This window comes from Gavia stellata, chromosome 2 (assembly GCF_030936135.1).
Source record: "Gavia stellata isolate bGavSte3 chromosome 2, bGavSte3.hap2, whole genome shotgun sequence".
In the NCBI taxonomy this organism is placed as follows: Eukaryota; Metazoa; Chordata; class Aves; order Gaviiformes; family Gaviidae; genus Gavia; species Gavia stellata.
Window position 1 is genome coordinate 95,799,802 of NC_082595.1, and position 27,288 is coordinate 95,827,089.

Sequence of the window (27,288 nt, forward strand, 5' to 3'; positions counted from 1 at the left end):
AAACAGACTTGTTCAGGCTTTACTGCACTGAAAGGAGACAATATAAATAGAAGACCTCTGCAAAAACCAAGGAAATACACTTCCCTACACAGATGAAGTTTAGGCTAAACTTAGGCTAATTTCTAGGATAACGTAACAGCAGGCACAGTTAGGCACCTATACAGATTGCCTAATAAGACTGGAAAATCTTTGTAGATTTTTTTCATTATTATTATTATTGTTATTTTTAAAAGATCTCAAACTGCCTTTGATTAAAGGTCCAGATAAACTCTCAAAATCCTTCTGGCCTCCTTTTCCAGAATTCTATTATCGAGCTTCGTTTCCCAAATAAACATTTTCAGAAATGAGAGAAAATTAATCTGCCTAAAAAGCAATCCAGTATGTAGATGAAAAGACATCTGTATTTAAAGTATTTATAATTTAGAGTCTGTTAAGAGCTCAGATGCAAAAAAGAGGAACAGCAGCTGTGGGAGCCAGTCAAGATGCTGATGATCTGGCAAGACCAACACAAGAATAGGAATGAAAGAGACACACCCACATGAGTTGTTTTTGTGTCGTAACATCTTAGTACTGCTCATATTTCTTTTAAATGTTTCCAACATTGTCAAACCAAGGTTACATTTACTGCAAAGATTCCACATTTTGCATTATATAGTCATGTACCTTTTTCTGAACACATATTCCATACACTAAAAATTGTTTGATTAAGGAGTTCAGCTATGCCGTGAGGGCAGGCAGGCAGTCTACAACTCTCTTATCTCCTGATCAATGCAAACAAATATTTTCGAGTGAGAATGAGGCTTTAGCACCAGTAATTTCAGAAACATTTGTTTCTTAAGAAGGGGGTAACCCACAACCTTTTTTCTATCTTCTAATTTACAGATTGTTCAAATACTTTGTGTATCAAATTTCTTTGCAATAAGCCACAGAACACATAATTAAATGCAAAAATAAAATGCAAGCAATGTAGAAAATTGAACTGAGCTGAAGTTCTCACACACACTTTTTTCCTTCTACATGTATCTCTTATGTACTCTACATGCTTTTCTCCTGGAAAAGACAGGTGGAACATTTCTTATTAATACCTTTGGGAAAGCAGGGACTGCAAAAGAAAGAGGATAGATTTTCTGACAAAATTCAGTATTCTAAGCATAAAATGTGGATTTCTGAATTCCTTAATTTCTGTGAAAAGGGCAGAAAATACTGAGCAAGATGCAAATCTAGTAATAGAACTACGGCATTTGAGTCAGCACCATCCTGAATAAGGACATAAAGCTTGTGGCCAAAGCAACATTGACAGCAGTACTCCATGAGGCAAGTTATTCCTAAAACTTTCATTAAAAAACCCAAATATGCATATTTACCTCAGGAACAGATGTAAAGAAGTTGCAGATTAAAAACCTGAAAGTTATGTTACATTAAAAGCTTTGCTCCTCCTCCTTGAGCAGTGATCTTGGACTCTGCAACAAAACTGCACCCACACATTGATTCCCACAAGACATTCCCTGATCAGCACAATAAGAAAGAAGCAGGCAGACAAGCATGAAGAAAGATGAAGGCTTCTTCCTTCAAAAAGGCACTTCCAGGAGTGTTAATCTGTTGACATAAGTCTTATTGTTTTCTCCTTTTCAGCAACTGGGAGAAAACAGTCTAGGAAGAAATGGAGTATTGTTTCTAGTCATCTACTGCTTATTCCTGTTGGTCTCTTCATAATCTACCTAGTCTGCCAAAGGGAATAAAAATCAAAACCAAAGTAATGCACTTAAATACAGAGGCTTTCTTTGCTTTTAAGAAAAAAAAAAACCCTTAAATTGAAAGTACTTGTAATACTCTTCAGCTCAGAAAAAGCCTTCCATTTCAAATTAACATTTTAATAGTGACAAATCATCAAGAATCAATCTCTTTCTAGAAGTCTAAGCTCATTTAAAAGGAAGGTTTATACTTCCTTCATTGAAATGGTAACCTCCACATTAGTGGTTGGTCAGTAGATTTTCTGCACCCTGTATTTTAGACAGCTTTATGACCCAGTGGAATACCTGGGAATAGGACAGCCAGATGTCTGAAATCATTTCTAGGTCATCAAGGAAGTCCAGAAATGCTTTCTTACAATCTAGAAATGTTTCCTATGAATTTAGAGCTCTATTGATGTAATCTCTGTAAATCACATTTTATTGTATTTATCTAGCTCAAGTAGCAGGGAGATCTGAAGTTTCATGAATGATATCTTTCATTACTGCAGCCAAATAATCTCCAAAATAGTCTATGACAATTACAGGGTAAAGCTGCTAATATCCTTTTAGAAATTAAGTCACCCCCCTCTCCAAGGTTTAGCTGGAAAGCATGATGCAAAGATTATTTTTTTAAAAAACCCACAAACTATATTTGTAGAAAAAGTAACAGCTACCAAAGTCCACACGTAAACTAATTAAGCCAGAGGATCTTCTCTCAACTCTCTCGCTTTTCACATCGTACTTCCCTCTTCTTAGCTTTTGCTGTACTGAAATATGTCAGACTATAAAATGACAAACACCCAAGTATTTGTGGTGTTTTATTTTGGTTTTGTTGTTTGCTTTGGGAGGTTTTTGGTTTGGTTTTGGGTTGTGGGGTTGTTGGGTTTTTTTGGTTAGGATTTTTTGGTTTGGTTTTTGGGGGGTTGGGGTTTTTTTTGTTTGCCTGGGTTTTTTTTTTTTTACAGCTAAGACACCCTAGCAAGGACAATTATCTCAAAATTATCTTTTAAAAGAACCCTAAAGGAAATGAGATTCTGGTACATGCTCTGATAGCACCATATATTTGGGAGAGTTGTTAATCCCTTCAAAAAGAAGAACCAGAGCATTAAAATAATTTGGAAGTAGTTGGCTCTAACTAATACTGTCCTACACTTACTACCACAAAAGCCTGGAAAAGACATGCAACAACTTCTTTCCTGCCTGAAGCCAAAAGGCTCTTCCTCTTCCCAAACTTAAGTCAGAGGTTGACCTGCAGAAAATGTTTATAACAGACATGAATACACGAGAGCACTAAGTATGTAACAGTCAGATAAATATCACCAGTTCAAATTCAAGAAAAATGAATGCGCTACTCATGAACTGGAGAGCACAGAAAGGCATGGTAGTTCAACAGACAAAAAGGTCAAGGGACCACACAGTGTTCTACAGAAAGACAGGAGAAGCAGGCAGCAGGTGGAAGGAAAACAGCAAGGAGTTGCATAGGTTCACAGGAATGCAGCCATTAGCAGATTCTCAAAATGGAAACAGAAGGTCAAGCTAGTGAAGGGGAACATGTCTGTACAAGAGGATGTTTAAGTTCAATCTGCAGGACAAAGCAAGTCCGCAAGAGATCGGTGAAGGTTTTGAAAGCATTGCAGACCTAGGACGGTCAGTACTCTCTTCTCCACTCAGCATCCAATTTTCACAACATGCAAAGGAAACTATCTTGAAGAAAGTAAAATTTATGCCCAAGCTGATTGAACCAGATGGCCAATTTCAAAGGCACAAGCATAGCATTAGCTTCCTTTCACTAAGAAACTAAAAGGAAAAAAAAAAAGAAACCAACTACACAAAGCCCATCATGCACTTCCATTTTTAAGAAAGGGGACCAAGAAGGTCCTGTGGAGGAACAATTAACCCCATTAATATTAAAATGAGGGAATATTTGGAAATATTCAAGTGTCTTAAGGTATCACTTTAGAATTAAAAAGTTAAAAAGCAAAATCAAACATGCCATAAAATAAACCAGTATGGCCTCAGATACACCAAATAGGCAAATAAATACTGTGGCTAGAAAGATCTGTACAAAAGCAAGTTGGGATGGTTTTGAAGCTGGTAGACTTAATATCTTAATAGGTTTTCTTAAGGGAAAATACTCAGGTGTTTGTTTTCCAAAAGAAAAGTTCCTTCTACTTAGATAACAGCCCACTTCAGACATAAGCCAGCAGTGTGCCCTTAACACAGAGAAGGCTAATGGTATCCCTAGGTGCATTAGGCAAAGTACTGCCAGCAGGTCAAGGGAGGTGACTCATCCCCTCTACTCAGCACTGGTGAGGCCACACCTGGAGTGCTGGGTCTTCCAGTACAAGGGAGACATGAACATACTGCAGTCCAACAAATGGCCACTAAGATAAGGGACTGAAGCATCCTTCTTATCAGGGAAGGCTGAGAGTTAGGACTGTTCAGCCTAGAGAAGAGAAGGCCCAGGGGGCAATGGGCACAAACTGAAACACAGAAGGTGCTGTCCGTCCAAACAGCAGGAAACACTTTTTTTTACTGTGAGGGTGACCAAACACTGGCACAGATCGCCCAGGTACATTGTGGAGTCCTTCGCCTTAGAGGCACTCAAAAACCATCTGGACGTGGTCCTGGACAACTGGCTGTAGGTGGCCTTGCTTGAGCAGGGGGGTGACCTCCAGAGGTTCCTTCCAACCTCAACCATTCTCTGATTCTGCAAAGACATTTCAGCCTATTACAATTAATAAAACAGATTATTTCAGGTAAGCATCAGAAAACTAGGACTTGCTCCTATGTGAATCAATCTTGGAACCCCAAAAATTTTGCTGTTAGAAAATAAGATGCTGACAGAACAGACAAAAGAACCAGTTGGTGCAGGGGAAGGTTCATTGTTGAGCCTTTAACAAGAACTGCCTGGCTTATATTGAGACTACCATCCATTTTCTCCTTCTGCTTCCTCAGATCTCTTGGCATCTAAAGCATCCAGCAACCAGCATCCATCTGGCAGGAGTCCCATTCTGGAATCCCTCAGGCTCCCTCCAAGAGATGGGGTACCCTGAACTTCTCTGGCAAAGCTAATCAATATTTCCATTTGCAAAAGATTCCCTTTGACAGAAAATCCTTAACTGACCACACTGATAGTTCAAGGATTGTCTGCTGAAGTTACCCAATGACAAAGCCTGATTACTCAAAGATAAGAGACCAACAGGTCAGGACAACAATAAATACACAAAGTCCATAATTCAAGTATAATTATTCTGTTCGGGTTGTTTGGTCTCCTCTTTCCCATCCCATCTTCACTCAACTGCTGAATGAACCACAAGTTGCAGGAGTTACTTGTTAATCACTACCTACTACAATTCTTAAGCATACCCACACACAGGGACAGGAACACTGCAAGAATTCTCACTGTCAAGAAGAGCAGAGGAAAGTGACCTATACAGGTTGGTCAGGTATCTGCTCAGTGACTTGATCGCATGCCATTTCAAACATATGTCATCATTGTTAATGTCCTGCGACACGGAAACTGAGGCAGTGTATCCAGAACAAACCAGAGTCTGCCACAATCTTCCTGTGTGTTTGCAGATGGTGAAGGAGAAACAGAACAATTAAGACACAGAAACTATCTGCTGATTGCTTACATATTTTCACTCTTACTATGAGAAAATAAGGAAAGAAAATCAAATACATGATTATGCAACACTGGAGAAATACACTATGGATAATCAGATAATTGTTTCATTTCACAATGAACACAAGTACACAGCAGGTCATTACCATTCTGATAAAAGATACAACTGGCTACCAGTGCTGATCTGAAGAATAAGTTTCCAAGCAATATCTTGAATAACAGATGTCCCCACATCTACTTAACACCTATAGCAGATGATTCAAAAAGATTAAGAGTTATTTTACTTCTTCATTGATTCTGCTCAAACACAAGGTGATGCTTGTGAGGAATGGATGTATTAGCCAACACTGGCATTACTTCTACCATTGCCCATTTTACCAGTTTTAGAAAGCAACACTTTCCTCATAACCTAATGCATTAACTGCTAAAATACATGGGGTTTACTAGTTACAGCAAAAGGATCTCTTCTATCATAAGAACTGGACAGGGGCTGCATCTAGAATTCTCTTCTAGAATAGAGTATTTCAGTTGGAAGGGACCTACAACAATCATCTAGTCCAACTGCCTGACCACTTCAGGGCTGACCAAAAGCTAAAGCATGTTAAGAGTATTGTCCAAATGCCTCCTAAACAGTGACAAGCTTGGAGCATCAATCATCTCTCCAGGAAGCCTGTTTCAGTGTTCGGCCACACGTCACAGTAAAGAAATGCTTCCTAACATCCAGTCTAAACCTCCTCTGGCGCAGCTTTGAACCATTCCCACACATCCTATCACTGGATACCAGGGAGGACAGATCAGCACCTCCCTCTCCACTTCCCCTCCTCAGGAAGCTGTAGAGAGCAATGAGGTCACCCCTCAGCCTCCTTTTCTCCAAAGTAGACAAGCCCAAAGTCCTTAGTCCTCATAGGACGTCCCCTCCAGCCCTTCAGATGTTCTGGTTTTTGTGTGTGTATTTTAGATGATTGATGTTGTACTTTGTGTCTCAATCCTCATTCATAAGAGGATAGTGTTGAGGAGCAGATGTAATTTCTTAGTCTTGAGATACCCGCACTTCTACATTGCAAAGGGAATACCTTTGCAGGATCTTTGAAAAATGCACTGAGTAGTTATATGAATAGCGAAGTATAGCTGGCACAAACTAACTCAATCTGCTTCTACATGCCTTAAGCTCCTTTATTTAGACACTTCTACTGTTTATACAGATTGTGTCACATACACTAATTACTGAAACATGAAGTGTGGAAAAACACCAGAGAAACTAACCAGCTTCCAAAGCCACATATCAAACCAACATCAGAATAAAGCTTTATTTCAACCCACTTTTCAGAAGCCACCTATAAACCACTTTTGCTTTCACACCCTTTTGAAAGGTTTAGAAAGCCTGTTTCAGTTTGGAGATATCCTGCCTGGATACGGATGTTGTTACTTCAGACATATATACAAAACACAGCAAAATCTGTTATTCTGCTCTCCAGCAGCTAGGAACGATGAAGAAGCCACTGGCTTCTGACTGCAGCTCTGATAGCAGCTCAGTAGCGAGGCCTTCCCATTCTTCTGGAAAGCTCCCTCAGGCCCAGAAATATAACATACCACATATGTTCACATAGACTGATTCTAATTTTGTTACCATATAAAGTGGTAAGAAGTTACTGTGGGGACAATTCTTAAGAAATTGCAATCACACTGCTTACATCAATTTCTGAAGCAAACCTTCCAGTGAAACTACTGCAGTCAAGACAACTAAAAACAATGCCCTCAAGATCACCGTTTTACATGAATGTCCTCTGTCTGCAGAAGAGTGTGCCTACGGCATTTACTGGTCAGCTTTCTAGAGCATTAGGGGCATGTAGAGAAAGCAAGCCAGAGGAACCTGGACTTGGAGACAAAACGTGAATACTGCTGATCAATGAGACCTACCTTCATCTTGCAGAAAAAAAAAAGATGATTCTACAGGGTTTTCTTTTGATTTATTAAAATACATTTACCAAGTTTCAGCTGGTATCAATATACCTTATGTAGGTAAATAGCAGAATCTTACTAGTTCTCAATATATGCATTCCACCTCATTCATACCTCACAAGATGTCCTTAAAGCATTCAACAGATTGTGAGCTGCTTTGAAGATGAAAAGCTTTCTGCAGAAGCAATAATACTAATCACAAAAAATTAGCACTTGATATCAAAGCCAGAAGACAGTGATTAGACACATGGATGATGCCACAGCACAGATTAAACGTGGTATCACAAATGGATACCATGGTGGAGGGAAGGAGAAGAGGAACACCTAATGAACCAAAAAGCCTGAGACTTACTAAGGAGTTTCCAGGATATGGGATTTAAAACATCCCAGAGACTCCTAGAAAGGGCAGAATACCAAGAAGACAGACAGTTACATGACTGTTGTTTGAAATTATGCATTACTTGTATGCATTGTGCATTTTCATGTGATATGATCTATTAATAAAACAAATTATTCACTTTAAGTAATCATACACTGAAATACCCAGAGCCTCCTTTTGCAAGCCTCCACAGTTCCTGTTGTGCCTGTGATTAGTAATGACTGTGCAAACTGCATAGCATTTGGCAATACTAAGTATTTTTCATTTCACCTCCAGTTTTGAAGATTAACACCATGCTACATTGTCCAAGGTACTTGCATCTTCTTGTCATTGTGTGACATAGACACACAGCAAACCTGCTTCAGTACCATATAGCCAAAATTCCCCAGAAAATAGAGCACCAAAAGTGCCACTATCACTTAAGTCAGATTTAAGATGAGAATCAGAGTAATTTACAATATCTTTTTTTATTTACCCACTTCTCTTTCAACACAATCAAGTGCAACATTTAAACAGCAAAGTTTGACATTTACCATCATAAAATAGTAAGCTTCCCAGCTAAAAACTATGCCAACCGATATACAAGGAAATAAGACTTCTTGCACATAGCCCTCTTAAAACTTCCAGGCAATTCATCCATACTGAAGAGAGTATAAGTAAATCCCTTACATATCTTCTTACGGCATAGAAGAAAAGAATGGATTTCTTGTTTGAATACTGGAAACACATTTGTCTTCAAACACAATTGAAAAGTGAATCAGAAGTAAAACCAAACTTGAAGTATCAAATACTCTCTCCAATATTTCTTTCTTACTCAGGCTAGCTTCCACCTGTTTCTACTGACTTAAAAGATACAAGAGTTATGTACTTTCTCTTGGCACAGTCTTTGTGTCTTTTTATTAATGATACTCCCTTATAAAAAAGGACAGGAAGACAGACTACTACTACTTGTTGCCTAATGTGATCTCCTCCTACCAAAATAACTGCCTCAATTGCAGTTGGTTTATTTCACTTTAAATTGAAGTGAGCCTGATAGATTTAAGTTAACAATGTTATACCTGTGCAATTTCCTTAAAATTTGACAATACTGTGCAATTATTGGGTGAGGGGAAATTAAAGAATGAAAAAAAACTTTTGTAGCAAGTCCAGATCAGAAAACTAAGCTGCATGAAGTCACGTCAAATAAATTTTAAGCTATAATAGACGTTGAAGCAAGACACCAAAAGGAAATGGCCAGCATGCTTGTGACAGCTGCAGCTATCCAGGATCATGTTCGTATTATGGAAGACTTGTGTTTCACAGAGCAACCTGCTCTAGTTGATCCTGCTTTGAACAGGGGGGGTTGGACTCAAACACTTCCCTCCTCAGCTATTCTATGATTCTGTGACCTCATCTTTGACTTCCAGTAAAGGCATTTGACCTGCAAAACCGATATAGCTTTAAAAGCTATATGAAACTTATTAACATGTTTAATTGAGACACTGGATTTTAAAATTAAGACCTCTGTATTTTTTAACTATCAATGCTTTTTATTTACATCCACCTTCTCTTAAACAAAACACAAACAGATTTTTTGTGTTTTGTTGCACATCAGTAACAAAAAGGGTCATCATCTTTTACTTCTTCAAACATCTTTTAGCTCCAACCCAGACACTTCGTACACCACCACTTGCAGCTCTGCAGGCAAAACTGGCTTGCATAATTTATAGCCAACAGTTCCATTAAGGACAATGAAATGATTGCTGAGCTTGTCATAATTACTCAAGTGAAATTTGTCTCAAATACAAGATATTTCACTAAAGAATAAAAAAATATGCAGAAGCATGCACTTAGAGAAGAAAGTTGACTATAATGTAGAGAATCCTTGCATTTAATCTCTTTATCACAAACACCACTGGTTCAATTCAGTCAATGCCATGCAACCAGAATTTTTAATTAACTCTTACTGGCGGCTGTCTTTGCCAGGAGCTAAGGAAGAACACATCTTTCACTGAACTCTTCTAGGTACAATTTATTCTGCCACTTCATTTTGTAGGGAGCCTGATTTATTTGACATCAATAGTTTGTTGAGGTAATAAACCACGCAGCAATGATACCATGACTCAGAGCTCATTTGCTAGCAGTCAAGTTGCTTGGCAGCATGACAGGCACAGTAATGTGCCTTGAAGAAGTATCTGTACAGATGCTACAGCTTTCAGAGATTACTAAACAAATACAGAGCCCAGAAAACATGACTTTACTCTCACTATCAATTTTCTTTTGCTTGATTGATTGTGCTCACCTTCACTTTGAGCACAAAGATTAAAAAACCCTGAGATCTATGCAAGCCAAAAAGCAATAGCTACTCAGCCTCAACAGATTTCTAACACACCCAGCCATTTTACACTATTGCTTCTTTCCAAGAAAAGGTTGTCCTCTACATCCTTATAGAAATCAAGTACACAGTGTGAAAAAAACTACCTATCAATTCAAAGTTTAGGGAAATGGGAAGTAAGAGAACCCTCTTTCAGGTAAAGATCAATACTCAATAATGTATAGCTACTTCATAAAACAGAAGTCCAGAAATTTTTTTACCAGTTTTCTCAAGTGTGATGATAGAGGTTTTATATGCCAACAATTGTTAAAATGCCTGTTCTTCTGTGAACTCCCTTCTTTGAATAACTTCAGCAACCCAGTAAAAAAAAAAAATTTAAAAAAAAAGGGAGGGAATTTAAGAGCAGACTAATTTAGACTCTTCTCCCTAGAAATACAAATTTCATCTATTTGCATTAATACAGCATATGCCCATTTTGTACCAAAGCAACTCAAGTGGCTACAACACTTCAAAAATGTCTTATTTTGCATTGTTTATTATCTTTATCAGCCTCTCTACTTAAGCACCAACCTTCACAAAGCTGCAGACACTACATGATTCCTGTCTTTCCTTCTTTCTCCCTATATATACATGGGGCAGAGAGGGGGGGAACAAAGATTAAATAAATGTATTTAATTTTTATTTCAAAATAAGGCAAAGTGATAGACACTAAAGATAAGAAAATTCCAGTTCTATTTTCACTCCATTTCTGTAATTATGAAAAATATGATCAATAAAGGCATATAAAGGCATATGTTCAATAAATTTGAACATTCCAATTTTAAGAAGGAAAATATATCAAGTTATTTTTCAGCTTATACCCTTATTGTTTTAAGTAATGCATTGAGTTCTATCCAAACACAGCCAAGAGAGTTACAGGAAGTTATCAAAGTGGATGAACTTACAATAGCTATTTAAAACAAATACTTTCATAAGAAATTCATGAGTATTACTAGGAAATTCCTTCACAGCTATTTACTTCAACAAGTGCTCACTTTTCAAGTCACTGAAGACAGACGTCCATTTACATGGCTATTTTTGTAATGGTCAAATCTTCAGCATACAGAAAAATCACTGTCTGGTGCTAGTCAGTGTTTCCATTCACACTCTCCAGAATACTAAAGTCTGATCTCTAGGTAAGCATCAGAAAAATCAAGCATATAACAAATTCTGAAGATAAATAAGTCAATAAAACACACTAGAAAAAACCAAAAACTCTAGCACTATTCATCTAAATTTCCAAGTTCCACAAAAGTAAACAGCAATATAGGGGGTTTGTTGTTGTTGTTTTGTTTTTTAAATTTGGTAAGTCAGTTTTAAACTGTAAGTGGTTTTGATGAGCAATTTGATGTAGAAGTGATGTAAAAGAGCATGTGGGAGGCAGCTATTAAACATCAAAGAACTATAGGATATGCCCCATGCAAGTCCTATCCCCACACATTACTAAGGTAGCAGCAGCAGGATACAAGAATGAGTTGTGCAGAGCTCTCATCTACACAGTTAACTACCTACTTGAGAATGTCTTAGCTTATGTGATTTAACCATATAAAGAAGAAACTCAGCAAGTAAGGATAAAATAAACAGCCATGAGCAATTTTAATGAAAACATGAACTCTATTTCAGATCACAAACTTTGGTTGTCTGTGATAGTTCTATTTTGAGTCTAGTTTTACCTTTTTATTTGTAAAGCTACATTCTTCAAGAAAAAAAATTAGTGTTCACCTCTGCAAACAAACAAGAAAAGTCTTTGCCATTACACAAGCAAAACCTCAAAGATTTTATTTAACTAGGAAGACCATCTAGCAGCCAGACCATATGCTTTGCTATTAAAAAAAAAGAAAGATGTGCTAACCAATTCAACAAGAGAGGTGAAGCATCCTTCTGCATAGAGCCATAATAGTATTTCTGATAGCAGAAAAGAGTTTCCATCTAAAGGAAAACAGCAGTCTTGCTTTCAACATCATTAACTCAATTGTTTGTAATGCTTTGTCTGCTAAAATAGAAGGTTCCTGCATCTTCATCCCCAATATAAATACTTCACTGTCTCATAGTTCCTTGATAAGAACCTGAGAAGGAAGGTTCTTAACAATACTTCGTTTCAGTCCCCCAAATCATTGCTATGGCTTTTCACATGAGATTCAGTATTTCCAAATCATTCCTTAATCCTGGCTACTAGAACAGGACAAAATTCTGCAATCTCACCACTGCTTTCAGAAATAAAAAAACATGATGATCTTTTTATATATTGAAGACTTGCATTGGCTATTTTAGCTACAACACTGCTCATGCTGAGACAGATACATATAATAACCACCTACCCTTTCTTAGAGGGAAATCAACATGTGCAATCCCTTTTCTTTGGGAAAAGACATACCACTTCAAAATAGAAAACTGATTCTTTTTAGTTGATAACTATTGAAATATGCTCCTAAATGCAGCCATTCATTAGCCTTGGTATTTATTTCTAATGGGGAGGATACGATTTCTATGCATACTGTAGAAATTATACTATTTAATATGTATTTGATTTTCATCTATATAAAAAATACTTTTTAACTGCTTTTTAATCAAATACAAGCTTCAATTATAAAAGAGGGGGTTTTTGCATTTTACATCTAATAAGACAACAAAGATTGCTTGCAGTGACAGAACTGAACTTGTTTTTTCAGCCTTCGTGTTATTTAAGGCTACAGAACCAGTAGATCTCATCTTCCTCCATCTTGCATTTATCCTTGGCTGAATGATAAGAACATACTTAAGTATTTTTCAGCTCTCAATTAGTTTCTTAACTTCAAATAAGTTTCTTATTTGCACTAACTGTAGAAACAGGAATGCAGAAAAATTGTGTTTGCATATGCAGAACAGTTCATAGCTACTAATACTTCAAATTCTGAATCCAAGTATTCTCAGTGCTACACCCACTGACCTTTGGCAGCTACCTATGTACCAGACATTTTTATTCATGTTACATAAATAAATTACAAATTTGTAACTGAGAAATTATGCCAGATAGCTTACAGTTGTCTGAATGTCCTCGTGCCTTCAAAGAACTGTAATTATATTGGCAGCCTTCCAATCCTAGATTTGCTAAAAATTATTATTAGAAATTGATAGCATTCCTTAGTCAAATCCTTAACGATTGTTAGATACTGTTATTACAGTCTGTTGATTTGATGATGACTAATTTTAGATGCTGCTTCAGATCATCTTTGCAGATAAAAAATAATCTTTATCCACATCATGTGTGTTCTTCATAGACTGAGACACCTGTGATCAAATCAAAAGCAGACAGGAATAAAGAAAAAAACAAAAAACCTTACATTTACCTTGATCTTACCTTTGGAAAAGACAGACGTTCAAAAACCAGCCAAACTCCCATTTTCAAAAATCATTTCAGCTTATGAATGCTCTCACTTCTGAAAATACCAAGATGCTTATGAAAACCTTGCCAGTAACTCACAGGATAAGTGACAGTAGTTTGCTTGATGCATTTTGTATTTCACTGAAACTGTAACTTTTAAAAAATACCTAACTTAATTTCCACAGCAATCTAAGTTGTAGGCTAGCCAGCAGTCAAACTTGTCTATCAACAAGGCATGACATTCAGCATTATTAAATGCCTGACTGACAAACTACATGCCTCAATTAACATGCTGAGTAAATTAGTTCACTTAGATGAATAAGACTTATTTGTCTCTTAATCTGAGATTTCTAAGATCAAACCATCAAGTTTCTTCCACCCGTCCTTTGCCAAATCTCCCACTGTTTGTCAAAGCCACAGCAAGGAGTAAAGGAAAAGGGGAGCAAGGCACTGCTCTGTCCTGGCTCTGGCTAGGAGGTAAAAGGGAATTTAATGAGGACTAACATTCCTAAATCCCAAGGAAAGGGATGACCAGGAAGCATCTCCACAGGGGCCAGACCAGTTACAACCAAAGTTTGTTTACTCAAATTCAAATATCTCTTTACATTACCATGTTCAAACAGCTCACGTAAATAAGCATAGGCACAGTACAAAGAATTGTATGTGCATCAAAATGAAATAGAACCACAGAACAGTTGAGGTTGGGAGGGACCTCTGGAGGTTATCTGATCCAACCCTTCTGCTCAGGCAGGACCACCCAGAGCCAGCTGCCCAGGACTGTGTCCAGAGGGCATTTGAATATCTCCAAGGAGGGAGACTCCACAACCTCCGTCACAGTAAAGAAGTGTTTCCTGCCGTTCATATGGCACCTTCTGTGTTTCAGTTTGTGCCTGTTGCCTCTGGTCCTGTCACTGGGCACCACTGATAGCCTGGCTCCCTCCCTTGAGGTATTTGTATACATTGATGTGATCTCCCTGAGCCTGCTCTTCTCCAGGCTGAACAGTCCCAGCTCTCTCAGCCTTTCCTCATAGGAGAGATGCTCCAGTCCCTTCATCATCCTTGTGGCATTTGTGGCACACACACACGTCGGCTTATTAGGTATTTACTGCTATTAGTTATCTCAGGTCTCTGGGTCCTTCATTAACTTACTTTTCATAACTTATATATGCCAGAAAAGTTAAGGGAATTTTTTTCTAAAGCCAGAAATAACCTCCTTAAGTCTTAGTAGTTCAACTCTAGGCTTCTGGAACAGGAAAAGTATCATCCTGCAACTTTAAGTATAACACAGAAGATATCAGAAATGAACAGCATGTCTGTCACTTGATTTTACATTAGCACATTTAAGAAATTTAAGTGAACAGTTTAACAGGAATAATTTTAAATAAACAGATTTTTTTTCTACACTGACACAGCTGGGACTTCCATACTTTGTCAGTGAAGTCACTGAGAAAACTACTGACTTCAGTGAAACAACTGTGAGCCCCATAATTAACTTTCCTTTCCCCATAGGCTGAGGGGTGTTATTTATCAACCATAAAATGAACAATCAAGTCAAAAGAGAAGGAGTTACCTAGAAACCTTAAAAACCATGTCATCAAATCACCTGTGCAAGCACTGCTTACATAGCTCTTTAGCTCTTAGTTAACAGTAGTCAAATGCTTTAAGGAAAAACCTTGTGGCATTTGGGCTTGTGTCTTTCACGACAATTAGCAACTTCACAACCATAGAAGAAACAGAAGAATGTCTAAGAAAAAAATTAACAAATATTAGCACCATATCAGTTACCAAATGCAAATTTGTTGGAATTGAGAACTTGTTTAAATACATTTTTCAGTTTTGCAACTAACTGAGCCATGAAAGCACCAAATAAACATTAAGATAGCTTAGTCACAAATTAAAAAATAACAGCTTTTGAACCATTCAGAAGAGCTGATGTTACCACTCCATCTTTCATTTAAAGTACCATCATTATTTTTATATATATTATACCAATATGAGACTTAAGTATAAATATAATTGATGAATTTTAGTTAAATCCAAGTCTCAAGTAACTCATTTTTTTGCTAACTAACTTTATTCTAAAAATTGCTAAAATATAAAAAGTAAGGTTTCCTTCCTTTTTAATATGGTCAGCTTTCCTCAGAGGTTTTACCTTTTTCTTTCTTCTTCTCCCCCTCCCTTTTCTGTTGTTCAAGTAAAGCTTTCATCTTTAACATGCCACGTATTGTCAAGACTAACCTAGAAGCAATAGCTGCACAAGGTTCAGTTACCTCAAGAAAATCACCTTGTAGAACAGACTTTTAGGATCCAGTAGAAGTACATCAAGAAAACAGAGGTTTAGAGGAGTATCAGACTTGAAAATCTGCTTTGGAGAATACAGAAGTGTGGTAGGTTGACCCTGGCTGGATGCCAGGTGCCCACCAAAGCTGCTCTATTACTCCCCTTCCTCAGCTGGACAGGAGAGAGAAAAATATAATGAAAGGCTCATGGATCGAGATGAGGACAGGGAGAGATCACTCACCAATTACCATCACAAGCAAAACAGAGTTGACTCAGGAAAATTAATTTATTACCAATCAAAATCAGAGTAGGATAATGAGAAATAAAAACGAAATCTTAAAACACCTTGCCCCTACCCCTCCCTTCTTCCCAGGCTTAGCTTTACTCCCAAATGCTCTGACTCCTCCCCCTCCAGTGGCACAGGGGGACAGGGAATGGGGTTTGCAGTCAGTTCATCATACGTTATCACTGATGCTCCTTCCTCCACAGGGGGAGGACTCCTCACACTCTTCCTCTGTTCCAGCATGGGGTCCCTCCCATGGGAGACAGTTCTCCATGAACTTCTCCAACATGAGTCCTTCCCACGGGCTAACGTTCTTCACAAACTGCTCCAGTGAGGGTCCATTCCACGGGGTGCAGTCCTTCAGGAACAGACTGCTCCAGCCTGGGTCCCCCACAGGGACCCACCTGCTCTGGCATGGGGTCCTCCGTGGGCTACAGGGGCACAGCCTGCCTCACCATGGTCTTCACCAGGGGCTGCAGGGGAACCTCTGCTCCAGTGCCTGGAGCACCGCCTCCCCCTCCTCCTTCACTGACCTTGGTGTCTGCAGAATTGTTTCACTCACGTATTCTCACTCCTCTCTTCCTCTGCAGTTGCTGTTGCGCAGCAACTTTTCCCCCTTCTTAAATATGTTATCCCAGAGGTGCTACCACCATTGCTGATGGGCTCGGGCTTGGCCAGCGGCAGGTCTGTCTTGGAGCTGGCTGGCATTGGCTCTGTCAGACATATGGGAAGCTTCTAGCAGCTTCTCACAAAAGCCACCCCTGTAGACCCGCCCCCCCCACTACCAAAACCTTGCCACGCAAATCCAAAACAAGAGGTTTATCAAAAACCTCTCTTTGCTTCAGATGGTAAGGAAAGTCAGTATACCCATCACATAGACTACTTATCAGTTCAGCTGCTAAGAACTTCAGTTGGTTCTTACTTGTTTAAACAATTTTTAGATAGGCTGGAGAAACTGAGGAACTATATTAGGAGGTGGGGGAAGCAGGAAGAAGGAGAGGGATAATGGTTTTCCCAATCCATACACTCATAAAATTTGCAGTACAGCAAGCAGGGCAGGGAAAATAAGAGGGAAACTTAATTCAGTGAATGAATTTAAGATAATAGACAAAAATACTTTGTACAATATGCAAGTGTTTTTCCAATACAAAAATCTCTTGAATCCATATTTACATCACGTATAGGTATTTGATGTTTTCTAGTCTCCAAATTTAAGCAGCTTATGAACAATGCAGGTAAGCTCTAACTAGGACTGCCAGCCAATGGGTCCCTTTACAACACACAAAAGTAAATCCCAAAGCTTGCAGAACGCAGGTATATGTATATGTAAGTGCTCTGATTAGCTGTATATATATATACACACACCCCCCAGTAAAACATTGATAGGGCCCTTTCTCCAGTCCTGAGGCCAGGTGGTACCAGCTGCATACTACTATACAGCACTTAACCTTAAATCTCCCCTGGGCTCCCTGAGACACATTTGCAGCCTGAAGACAAACATCTAGGTGGGGAAGGGAGTCATTCACATTAGTTTCTGTTCAGACTGCCAAACAAAGCTATAAATGGCATTTTCATAGCAGAAAACTAAGAGTACATGGTGCATGTCTTCAGTAAAATGTACAGGCACATAAGGACACAAAGAGGCATCACCCCTCCTGGGATACTGTGGCAACAGAGAGAGCAAACCTTGTTCAGTCTTGCCTGTATCACCTGTTAGAAATGGCTCCTGGAGCTTCCCATACAGCATGCAAGCATTGCACACAACTTGAAGTAACAAATTACTCCATTTGTTACCTTTTTTCCCCCTCCACTGAAAGAAGAGCTTTTAGTTTTACCCAACAGCATGTTAATTCATACTGTGATAGAGCAACATAAGCCTGGTACTCAAATCTAGGTTTTACTCTCCCACCTGCACAGTAACTAAGAGTAACAGGGAACATATGTACACAATTGTGTATAGCACAGCAAACATTTCAGCAGATCAGGCCATGCAGTTGTTAAACCAGCTAGTATGAATTGGGAGGATCAGGAACTAGCAAGTTCCCTTTCTCCAATGCAGGAATGTTAAATACACACATGCCTACCTGCCTCTCACAGTTAGGGAAGTAAACCACTGCTAGATTTCCTTTTACAAGAAATCTGTGTAATTTGTTATGATAAAGACCAAGTATTCCTGCCTGGTACCTCCATTTGCAGCATTTAACTACATTAATAATTTCTTTTAAAATACCAAGTTACATAAGTTATAACTTACATTGTTACATGTTTAAAGAGAAATCAATATGAACAAGTTGCTTTAAAACAACTTCTAGTGAAATAAACCATTAGAATATAAACCAACCAGCCATCCAACCCAATGAAGTTCTCTCCCATCTGCAGTAGTTTGAATACATCAGTCTTTGTAGAAAATACTGAAAATAAGAGCCTAATACAACATATTTCAAAAGACAGTAAAATTATATTCAGTAACAGAGTATGAAAAGGCAGAGTGTTCTGATAGGCAGGATCATGAACTAAGGCCACCCTGGCTTTGCACTTTCTGTGTAAAGCAATTTTTCTTTTTGGTTCTTTTATCAGCATCTTTCCTGACAGCCTCACATTCTTCAGGAACCTATTCAAGCAAGAATTTGCTATTTTACTAAACATTTATCCAGAAATTAACACAGTGGGCACCTAATTTGGTTCTGATCTCTAGACTACTGGAATAGTAAAACATATACATACAGTAATAAATGTCTTTCCTGCTTTTAAGAATGATTGAAAAAGAGAAACAAGTGCCATTTATATTATAGAATTATATTTTAGAATAGAAACTTACTTGTGCATATTTTCCACTCCTATTATGATCATGATATAGTAGGAAATTCCACTTTGTATGACAAAATGTAAGGCATACCTAGGGAAAAAAAGAATAGTAAACCCTCACGGCATTTTCATTAATGACAATAAACAACATGCATTTGTTTAACATTAATTTAAATAGGTTTGTCAAATTTTAACTCCATCACTGCTTCCAAAAAACCCCTTTTTTTTTCTTTTGAGGCTTTCTGCAGCCCTCCCTTCTGTTGAGAGCTTCCCCCTTTAGTATAGCACAGACAGCAGTAATGAAAAAACCTACACTTAGCTAGAATTCTCCAGCTCATAAACAAGAATATAATAAGTGCTGATAATCCTAAAAATACAGAAAATGTCTCATAATACTTCCACTTTCATGTATAAATTATTTCACGTGTGCATTATTTCATGTGTAAACAACATGAATGTTTTGTGGTTCAATTTCCATACTCATCTTTTTACCTGTTTGCAACAATAGGTATCTCAGGTAAGACCAACAATATCTTAGTATCCACAGTATCAGCACATGGGAAGATTTCCCAGTCAATAGAAATAGCAACTCTGTCCAGCCAGTCTCTTTGCCCTAGGTCGTCAATAACTCATACAGGGATGGTGGTGATGATGGTCTCAAAAACACAAACAAAAAACCCACACACACTAACAACACACAGATTTATTTCACAAAGGAGCTCTAACCTTTTCTCCTTCCCCATTTTCCACAGCTTACCACCATAGCTACCACACCACCATTGTTTTGGTTTTTTGGGGGTTTGTTCTGTTCTTTAAAGGAGTTACATTTCAGTAAGCTAGTAAAGCACTGGTGGCAAACTATTGCCAGTGATTGGGGAAAAGTGTCTGATCTTCAGTAAGTTGATTCTCTTTCACTCTGGTACTTTAAGTGCCTTACAGCAGCATAGTTACAAGTGCTCAAGTGACACACTGATCTAGTTTTGGAATTTTTCCCCACAAAAAGCAGCCTAAAAAGCAGCTACTGTTTTGTTATACTGCTGTTACTGTTTTCTTTCAGCGTATCAGCAGCAATTTCCTAATTTCACTCCTCATTTATCCATAAGGAAATGTCTTCAAAGACTTTCAACAAGAAACCCAGTTCTACCCAGCTAAAATCCTACAAAGTCTACACATGATGAACGGAGGGATTCAATTCACTTTGATATCAATTGACCTTGAAAATCATGACTTTTTATGGAAGATCCAATTTGCATACACTCCCATGCTTCACTACTAGCTAGTCTCATCTAAGATATGACTACCTAAAATTCAAATGCACATTTAATACAAGCAATTGCCAATTAAAAAAAAAACATTAACTTTTTCTTTTCATATCAGCCACATATTAGCAACACTGTGTAGCAGAGACAGGCATTAGTGAAATGGCAAAAATTTAAGTTTAAGAGGTTTGCTTCTTAAACAGAGAAAGGGATATAATATATCAAAGCCTGAAAAAGTTTGGGTTGACATAAAGTACCGTACCATGATTACAGTCTCTGAAAATATTTTTCAGAGTTGTTACCAGTAGCAACATGATTGATCTCCAAATCAAAAAATAAAAGGATAGCATTTAAATACAACATGTAGTAGTCCATTTTAGCTATATACAAAGGGTATTCTAGGTCTTTTATGCTATTTGCTATTATTCGAAGGGAATAATCGCTTCTCTTCCTGTCCTGCATCACCATCACAAGCACTGCAAAGGTGACTGAAAAGTAACACACCTGAAATTGAAGAGTACAACATAATGACTAACAAATATTCTTAAAAGGGTGCAGATTGCAAACTATTTCCCACATTTAGGTTTGCATGAGATTTTCTGCAAATTTACATTTACTATAACCACTATATAAGAAAACAGGAACAGCTTCACTCTTGTACACACACGTTATACCACAACTGGAGCATCACTTGAAGTGTACCACGAGATTGTAACCTATATTTATACTTGATTCCTTGGGGAGGGCTGAGGGGAACCAAACAAAATTAAACCCTAAAAAAAACATGCTTGTATAATACATACTTAAAGAATAAGAAAATGAGTTGGCACAACTGCAACAGAAGTATCAGCTTTTTAAAGAATGTATACTTTTAACATCTCAAATTATGTTCTTTCTTTTCAGCATTTTAAAAAGCTTTTAGTTCCATGATTTTAAGACAAAAAGCTTTTTGTAAAATAGAAATTCATTGCTAAAATAATTGTTTTAAGTATGATCCAAAGCAAACTTGAATAATCTGGATTTATACTATGGCACAAGATTTCTCCGAGTTCTTTTCCAGGGCATGTTGCCAACAAGGGACTTCACAAATCTTTATGTCTATAGGGGGTGGAGGTTGTTTCTTTCTAAAGTCTCCCATCCCCAAACTTCAGATATGAATATATTGTTAACACTTTCTAATTACAAGCTACAATTAATGATTGTTATTTCCAAAGCAATGGATACAGAATGTGCTTCTAAAGCTTACACAGCTCTCACAAAAACCACACACAATAGCACCTATCTCCCGTATCATCCTCCTCATTTGCTGCTAAGACTGGGAGTCTTTGGCATCAGATCATTCTCTCAAAGCAGAATACCCTGGACAAAAGTTTAAGAAATGCATGGGAGTTACGGAATTATATATACAAGTAAATTGCACATGTAAATCCAAAGAATAAAACTTACTGATTTTTCTTTTCCTAAACTTAAAAGTAATACATGTCAACTGATGTTAAGAAGCCTCTTGCAACATGCCAATGTAGAGGTCAAATCAGTGGTTTGGAATTCCAAGAATTACTTATGCATACACTGTGTGCATCTTCCCACCTGCACTACAGCTTGATTAATTCCCCCTAGTTCAGTAATTCTCTACAATAGTCAGTATAAATAAGTCTTCTATATCCTTAAAGCTGAGCAAGCACTTTGTTTACCATGCAATAAAATGGAACTGGCACTTAATCTTAAACCAGCTTGGGAAGATGAGAGCCATTTAGTAAGCTAATTTTTAAGGAAAAAAAAATTCACCAAACTTTATTAGCCCTACTAACATTCTGGCTTGCTACACTGTGAAAAGATCAAGATGTGAAAACAGCAGTCACAGAAAATTTGTGGTTTAAAAAACCCCAAACCAAAAAACCCACAGAAACCACACCCTCCCTCCAAAACATAAAAAAAAACACACACAAAAAACTTTCAAATCTAAGCCAGCTCCTTTCCAGGTGTTTTATACTACTAGGTGCATCATCAGTACTGCAGTTCTAGCTACTCTTCATACAAAAAGTCAGATTGTATACAATATTCAGAAAAATACACAGCGAGTTCTCATGCAGTGAATATTTAAGAGAAATTATCTTAGTCATCACACCTGTGCTGTGCCTCAAGAGAATACTTCTCAAGCAAGTTTACAGGAAAACTGATACAAGTTAAACAAACTGCACCTGCTCTGTCCTCCCAAAACCACAGGAAGACAGTATGTTAGTTATCAGTTTCCAAAGGGAAGATCTTTCAAAATTTATGCACCACATCAGAAAATTTAAGCCAATTTCTGTATGTTTGCAGCAGTCAAAACCCACAGAATTAGGTAATAAGGTTCTTCATAGCAAAACTTTGCTTCCCTGCAAACAAGAAATGAAAGTCTACAAATCCCTGAAAAGTGAATTTAAGTGCAACTTACCATCCAAAACAAAAAAGTGCAAGATAAAGGCCCAAGAGGGTTGCAACAACATGTCTTATAAATGGGCTAGTTTTGCTTGAATGAAGGTATGTTCGAAACCAAATAGCCGCAAGCAAGGCAAACAGTTGGCACACTACAAAGTTGACCTGCATAAAAAAAAAGAAAAAACTTCTCACACACTTGTGTATTAAAAATTAACAGACATATCCATACATTATTAGCAATTTGCAGAACCTTTGGCTCTGCCATGGCTCTTACCACAGCATGTCAGTCTCAAAGAGCTTCCTTCTCCCAAGAACCCCTCCCCTCCTAAAGCACAAAACAGTGCTTCCCCTGAGCAGCTAAGAAGAAAACATACATCAAACCTGCAGAGGCAATCTGTGCATGAATCAAGGAAAAAAATGTTTACATGTTTTCCTGTAAATCCTCTATATACCAAACTACTCTATCAACCATGGAATCATTTATACTCTCCCAGTAATATGAAGATCTGGGTTGGGTTTTTGTTTTTTAAGTGAGCATGACTTGGAAATACCTATCAGCTACATAAATCACTGGCAGATCACTTCAGTGGCCTGTGCAGAAGCAGGGCTCAACGAAGTGCACTTCAGTGGTATGTAATCAGATAAACAGTTTGGTTGCACACTGGATTTTCTTATACATTCAAGTAGGATAGTTTCAGAAATTCCTCCTCCCTTCAGGCCGTTTATTCTAGAAGATAGAAAATCTCTTGTATATTAAATATTTAAAGACATCAGGGCACTGAAAGGAAAAGTGGAAATAAAAAACCAAACCAGTGAGTAAAAAGAATAATGCTGACTGTGGCCTGAAATAAATTTAACAGTAAGGGCACAATAAAGAAATTATTTCCTCAATTACAGTAGCTACCAAAGCTGGCTTAAGCTACAAAAAGCCAGATAAATTTCTTGATTTAGAAAAGAACATTTCCCACTCCATGGATTTTTTTTCTTCCATCGAAAACTGCCTAGCAGCTGTCTGTGTCTAATAGCAGCATCCCAAGTCATCACAAGCAACAGCTTGGGGACCACTCCTTCACGTCATAATCACTTCAACACAAGAAACTTGCACATACTGCATGCTTGACTAGTCCTTAGCACAACAGTGGTTTAGCCTGTTTGATGTCACTTAGCTGAAATATATACTTAATACCACAGAGTACAATGACAACACTATTTTTATATTCTTGACAGGCCTAATATTGATGTTTGCAGCAACACAGTGCACACCTCTAGTACTATAATTCATCTAGCCCATTCCTTCATAATTTTTCAGCCAAGCTTCAGGCAATAACAGGTAAGGAAGGGTGTGAGAGGACACAAACATGGTTATATTTAAAGTAGAAGCTAAATAACACCAACCACCTACAGAACTCTCATCTTTGTAACAATTGCATAGATTCCCCATTTGCAAATCCAAGGATAATTCCCCTTTTTCTGAACCACTCTAAAACCTTCTGTAATACCAAGTTACACAAGCTTTAAGTGCTAGCAGGGAAAAAGGCTCAGAAGGCAGGGCTGCTCTTTTTAACAGGAGCAGTTCCCTAAACTAAACCATCACATACACTTTGCCATCTACTCGCTTACTGCCACATTTACATTTTGCTTTTAACAGTATTTGAAAAATCCTAAATGAATAAGGAGATATTCTTTCAGGGCATAACTTGACCTGTTTTCTCTCCTTTATAAGCAATGATGCAAATGAAACGGAGCAAGGTTTAGAACTCAGGACGAGTCTGTGGATTTAGTGGAAAAGTTTCATACAAAATAGTCAAGTTTAATGGACCACTGAAAGAGAAACAAACTGATAATGTTTTAAAAAAGAGGGCAAGAAAAAAGTTAAAGCCAAAGTAATTAATAAATATTAATAAATATTAATAATAAAATAATAATAAATAATAATAAATATTAATAAATATTAATTCATATCGACTTTTGTTTTGGATATTTATTACAGAAATTATGCTATGTATACCACAGAGCATGTTTCTGATCCAAGGAACTCGTACCATAGACAGACTAGAAGGGGGAGGGAGACAGAGGAGAAAGTGGGACAAATACGCAGTGAAGATGAGATGAAGAGACAGAGGGAAGAAATGGGCATGAATACCTGTCCATAAGTGATAGCACAGTAGACCAGTTAGCATTGCTGGTACTACTGAATGTCCAGACATCACTGCTTTGGCTGCATTACATATGATTTGCCAATTGGTGTCTCATGATGCCCTTTTTCAGATTACCCCTCAAAGCAAGTCAGCAAGACCCAAGGAAGACAAGAAGTCATCACCTGGCTCCTACTATTACCATGGCAAAGGGTAGAAGTGCTTGGCATCTCTGACCTGTATCATCATCTCTATAGGAACAGGCACAAGCAAAACAACAAACCTTGAATTTCACAATTCAAGATGAGCCTGCAGGTTTAGGAATGTGGAAAGTCTTCATACAAAACATGCAAAGAGAATCCAAGAAAGGTGCCTCCTCTTCACTTCCTACCTGCTGACTCCTTTCCTGGGTACTTGCTCTTGCTTTAGCCATTTACTCAAATGACAAAATCCAGCAAAACAAAAAAACCCAAACCAAAACACCTTCCCCAATAAGACTATTTTGAGAACAGCAATAAAAATGCAGGATACCACACCTTTCAACCAACTCCACAAACAAAATTTCCAGGGACATCAATTTGTGATGTCGGTGTTTTGAACACAACTAAATTTCTCAAGCAACACAATCTTGTCCTGAAAGCCTTCCTCACAAGTGACTCCAAAACTACTAGTGGGTGTTTTTAAACTGCTCTTCCCAAAAAGTGCACAAACATATGCATACTTGGATACATAAGACATCACCACAATGTTCACACACAACCCTGCGTTCCTTCTCTACTCTTAATAATCCATCCTTACACTTGCCTTGCAGTGCACTGAAATGCAGATTACAAAGCACCAATGGTTTTGCAGACTTGTATTACATCAAATCCTCCCAAAGCTTTAAATACATATTTGTAAAACCAAGCTGTGCAGCAGATAAGATTTGAAAGCCATGCAACTTCAGATTAGCCTTTATACATATCTACTTCTGATAATATTCTTTCTGCTGCTTTATTCCATTTTCGCCAGCAGGACTTCTGCTTCATTCAGCAAATGGACAATTGCCCAGTTTTTGCCCTCATCCTATGACCCATTAAATGCTTACCATCTACATCCTACACTGAATACAAAAACATTTTATTTCCCCATAGACATGGTTATGCAGATCAGTCCATAATGTGGGAAGACTACATAAAATAAATGTAAACTTTGCAGTAACTTTGTGAGACCAGTATTCCTATTCCTGTTCTAAAGGTGTGTGACTGGCATGCAGTGATGAAAGCCCAAAGGTTAAAATAAATGCCCACTAACTTTGGTTGCCCAATTTCAGACACTCAGTGCCTAGTTTTTCAATCAGTACTTTTAACAGAACTTTAACTGGAGATGTGCTTTGAAAATGTAACTTCAGCTGCTATTTTAAATATCCAGCATGCCCATAAATCAGGCCCAAAGTATCTCAAAATGCAAGCAAAATTGAAACGCATCACTACGACATATTTTCATTATACTGTTTCTCCAGGTCACTAAAACTCTGTGCTTTACTAGTGATTTGTATTCCCAATAAGGGAGGGAGCTCATATGGAAGAGTTTGTGACCCCTACTGGGCTGTGTTACAGTCACATAGGTAATTTTCATCTGACACTTTTTCTGACATTTGAGTATCTGCTATCACAGGCTATATATTCACTTGATAAACATTTTTAAATGTAAGAAATGAGATATTAAAAAGAAATGGAAAACACAGCATTTCTACCACAAAGTCAAAGCTTATCTGTTTGTGATTACCTGTGGCTGCTTCAGTCCAAAGCACAGATTCCTACCACTTCAGCTATCAAAAATACTTATTCATTTCCACTTGAAAGATGAATCCCTTGCCAACACTATAGGGGGTAGAAAGACAAACAGATTCCCTGGGCTCCCAAATTCTATCCCATTCACTTTCAATTCCAGCAGCGAGACAATGCGTGATTCTACAGAGCATTTTAGTTCAGATCACGAGAGAGCTTCTGAAGCAAGCCTCCCAGTCATCCTCACTTCAGATGCTTTGGTGTGCATTGTACAGTGGTGTCCAAATACACAAACCTGATTTCTTTTAAGCTAAACTGAACTAGAAGTTCTGCTCCAAAGGTAAGCAGATACTTAGCCCATGAACTGACCTAGGCAAAAGCAGTATTTCCCAAAATTATTATAGCATCAGTGTTGGATCCTCAAAGCCAACCACTTCATCCCACAGAAACACTCCTCCTGTTCTGCACTACTTGCTGAAGTAAAGCAAAAATTTTACATTCAGCCTTTTCCTAGTTACATCTCCCATCCTTACCCACATTGACCAGTGTGGAGCTGACATACAGCTCCACTGTATCCACACACTGAGATACATGAAGAACTGAAGATATACAACTTGCCTTGAAATAGTGCACAAAAGTTATCCAGCTTCCTAGAAGGCAAACAGAACAGCCGTTCAGATAGCAAGCAAGCAGGAACAAGGACAGAGCTGGACATCACCATCATGAAAGCTTCCACAAAAACCATGTGCTTAACCAAGCAGTTATTTTGTTGGCAAATGTTGTATATAGTAACTTCAACATCTGGGAGTGGTATACTCACATACCTTTTGAAAACTTCTGTCAAGGTGTTGTAACATTGTGAGTATGGCCAAAACACAACTTTTAAACACCTCATGACCTGGTCAGATGTGAGCAGAACACCCACAAAG

At 37.9% G+C, this 27,288-nt stretch overlaps 1 protein-coding gene across 1 annotated transcript in view; it reads right to left on the bottom strand.

Moving 5' to 3' along the window:
- Nucleotides 1-27,288, bottom strand: part of MBOAT2 (membrane bound O-acyltransferase domain containing 2) — a 94,937-nt gene that overhangs the window by 54,678 nt on the left and 12,971 nt on the right. Inside the window, exons 2-3 of the mRNA XM_059835520.1 lie at nt 22,472-22,617; nt 18,792-18,869 (exon numbers count right to left, since the gene is read on the bottom strand). Of these exons, the coding sequence (XP_059691503.1) occupies nt 18,792-18,869; nt 22,472-22,617 (224 nt within the window). The remainder of the gene's footprint in view (nt 1-18,791; nt 18,870-22,471; nt 22,618-27,288) is intronic.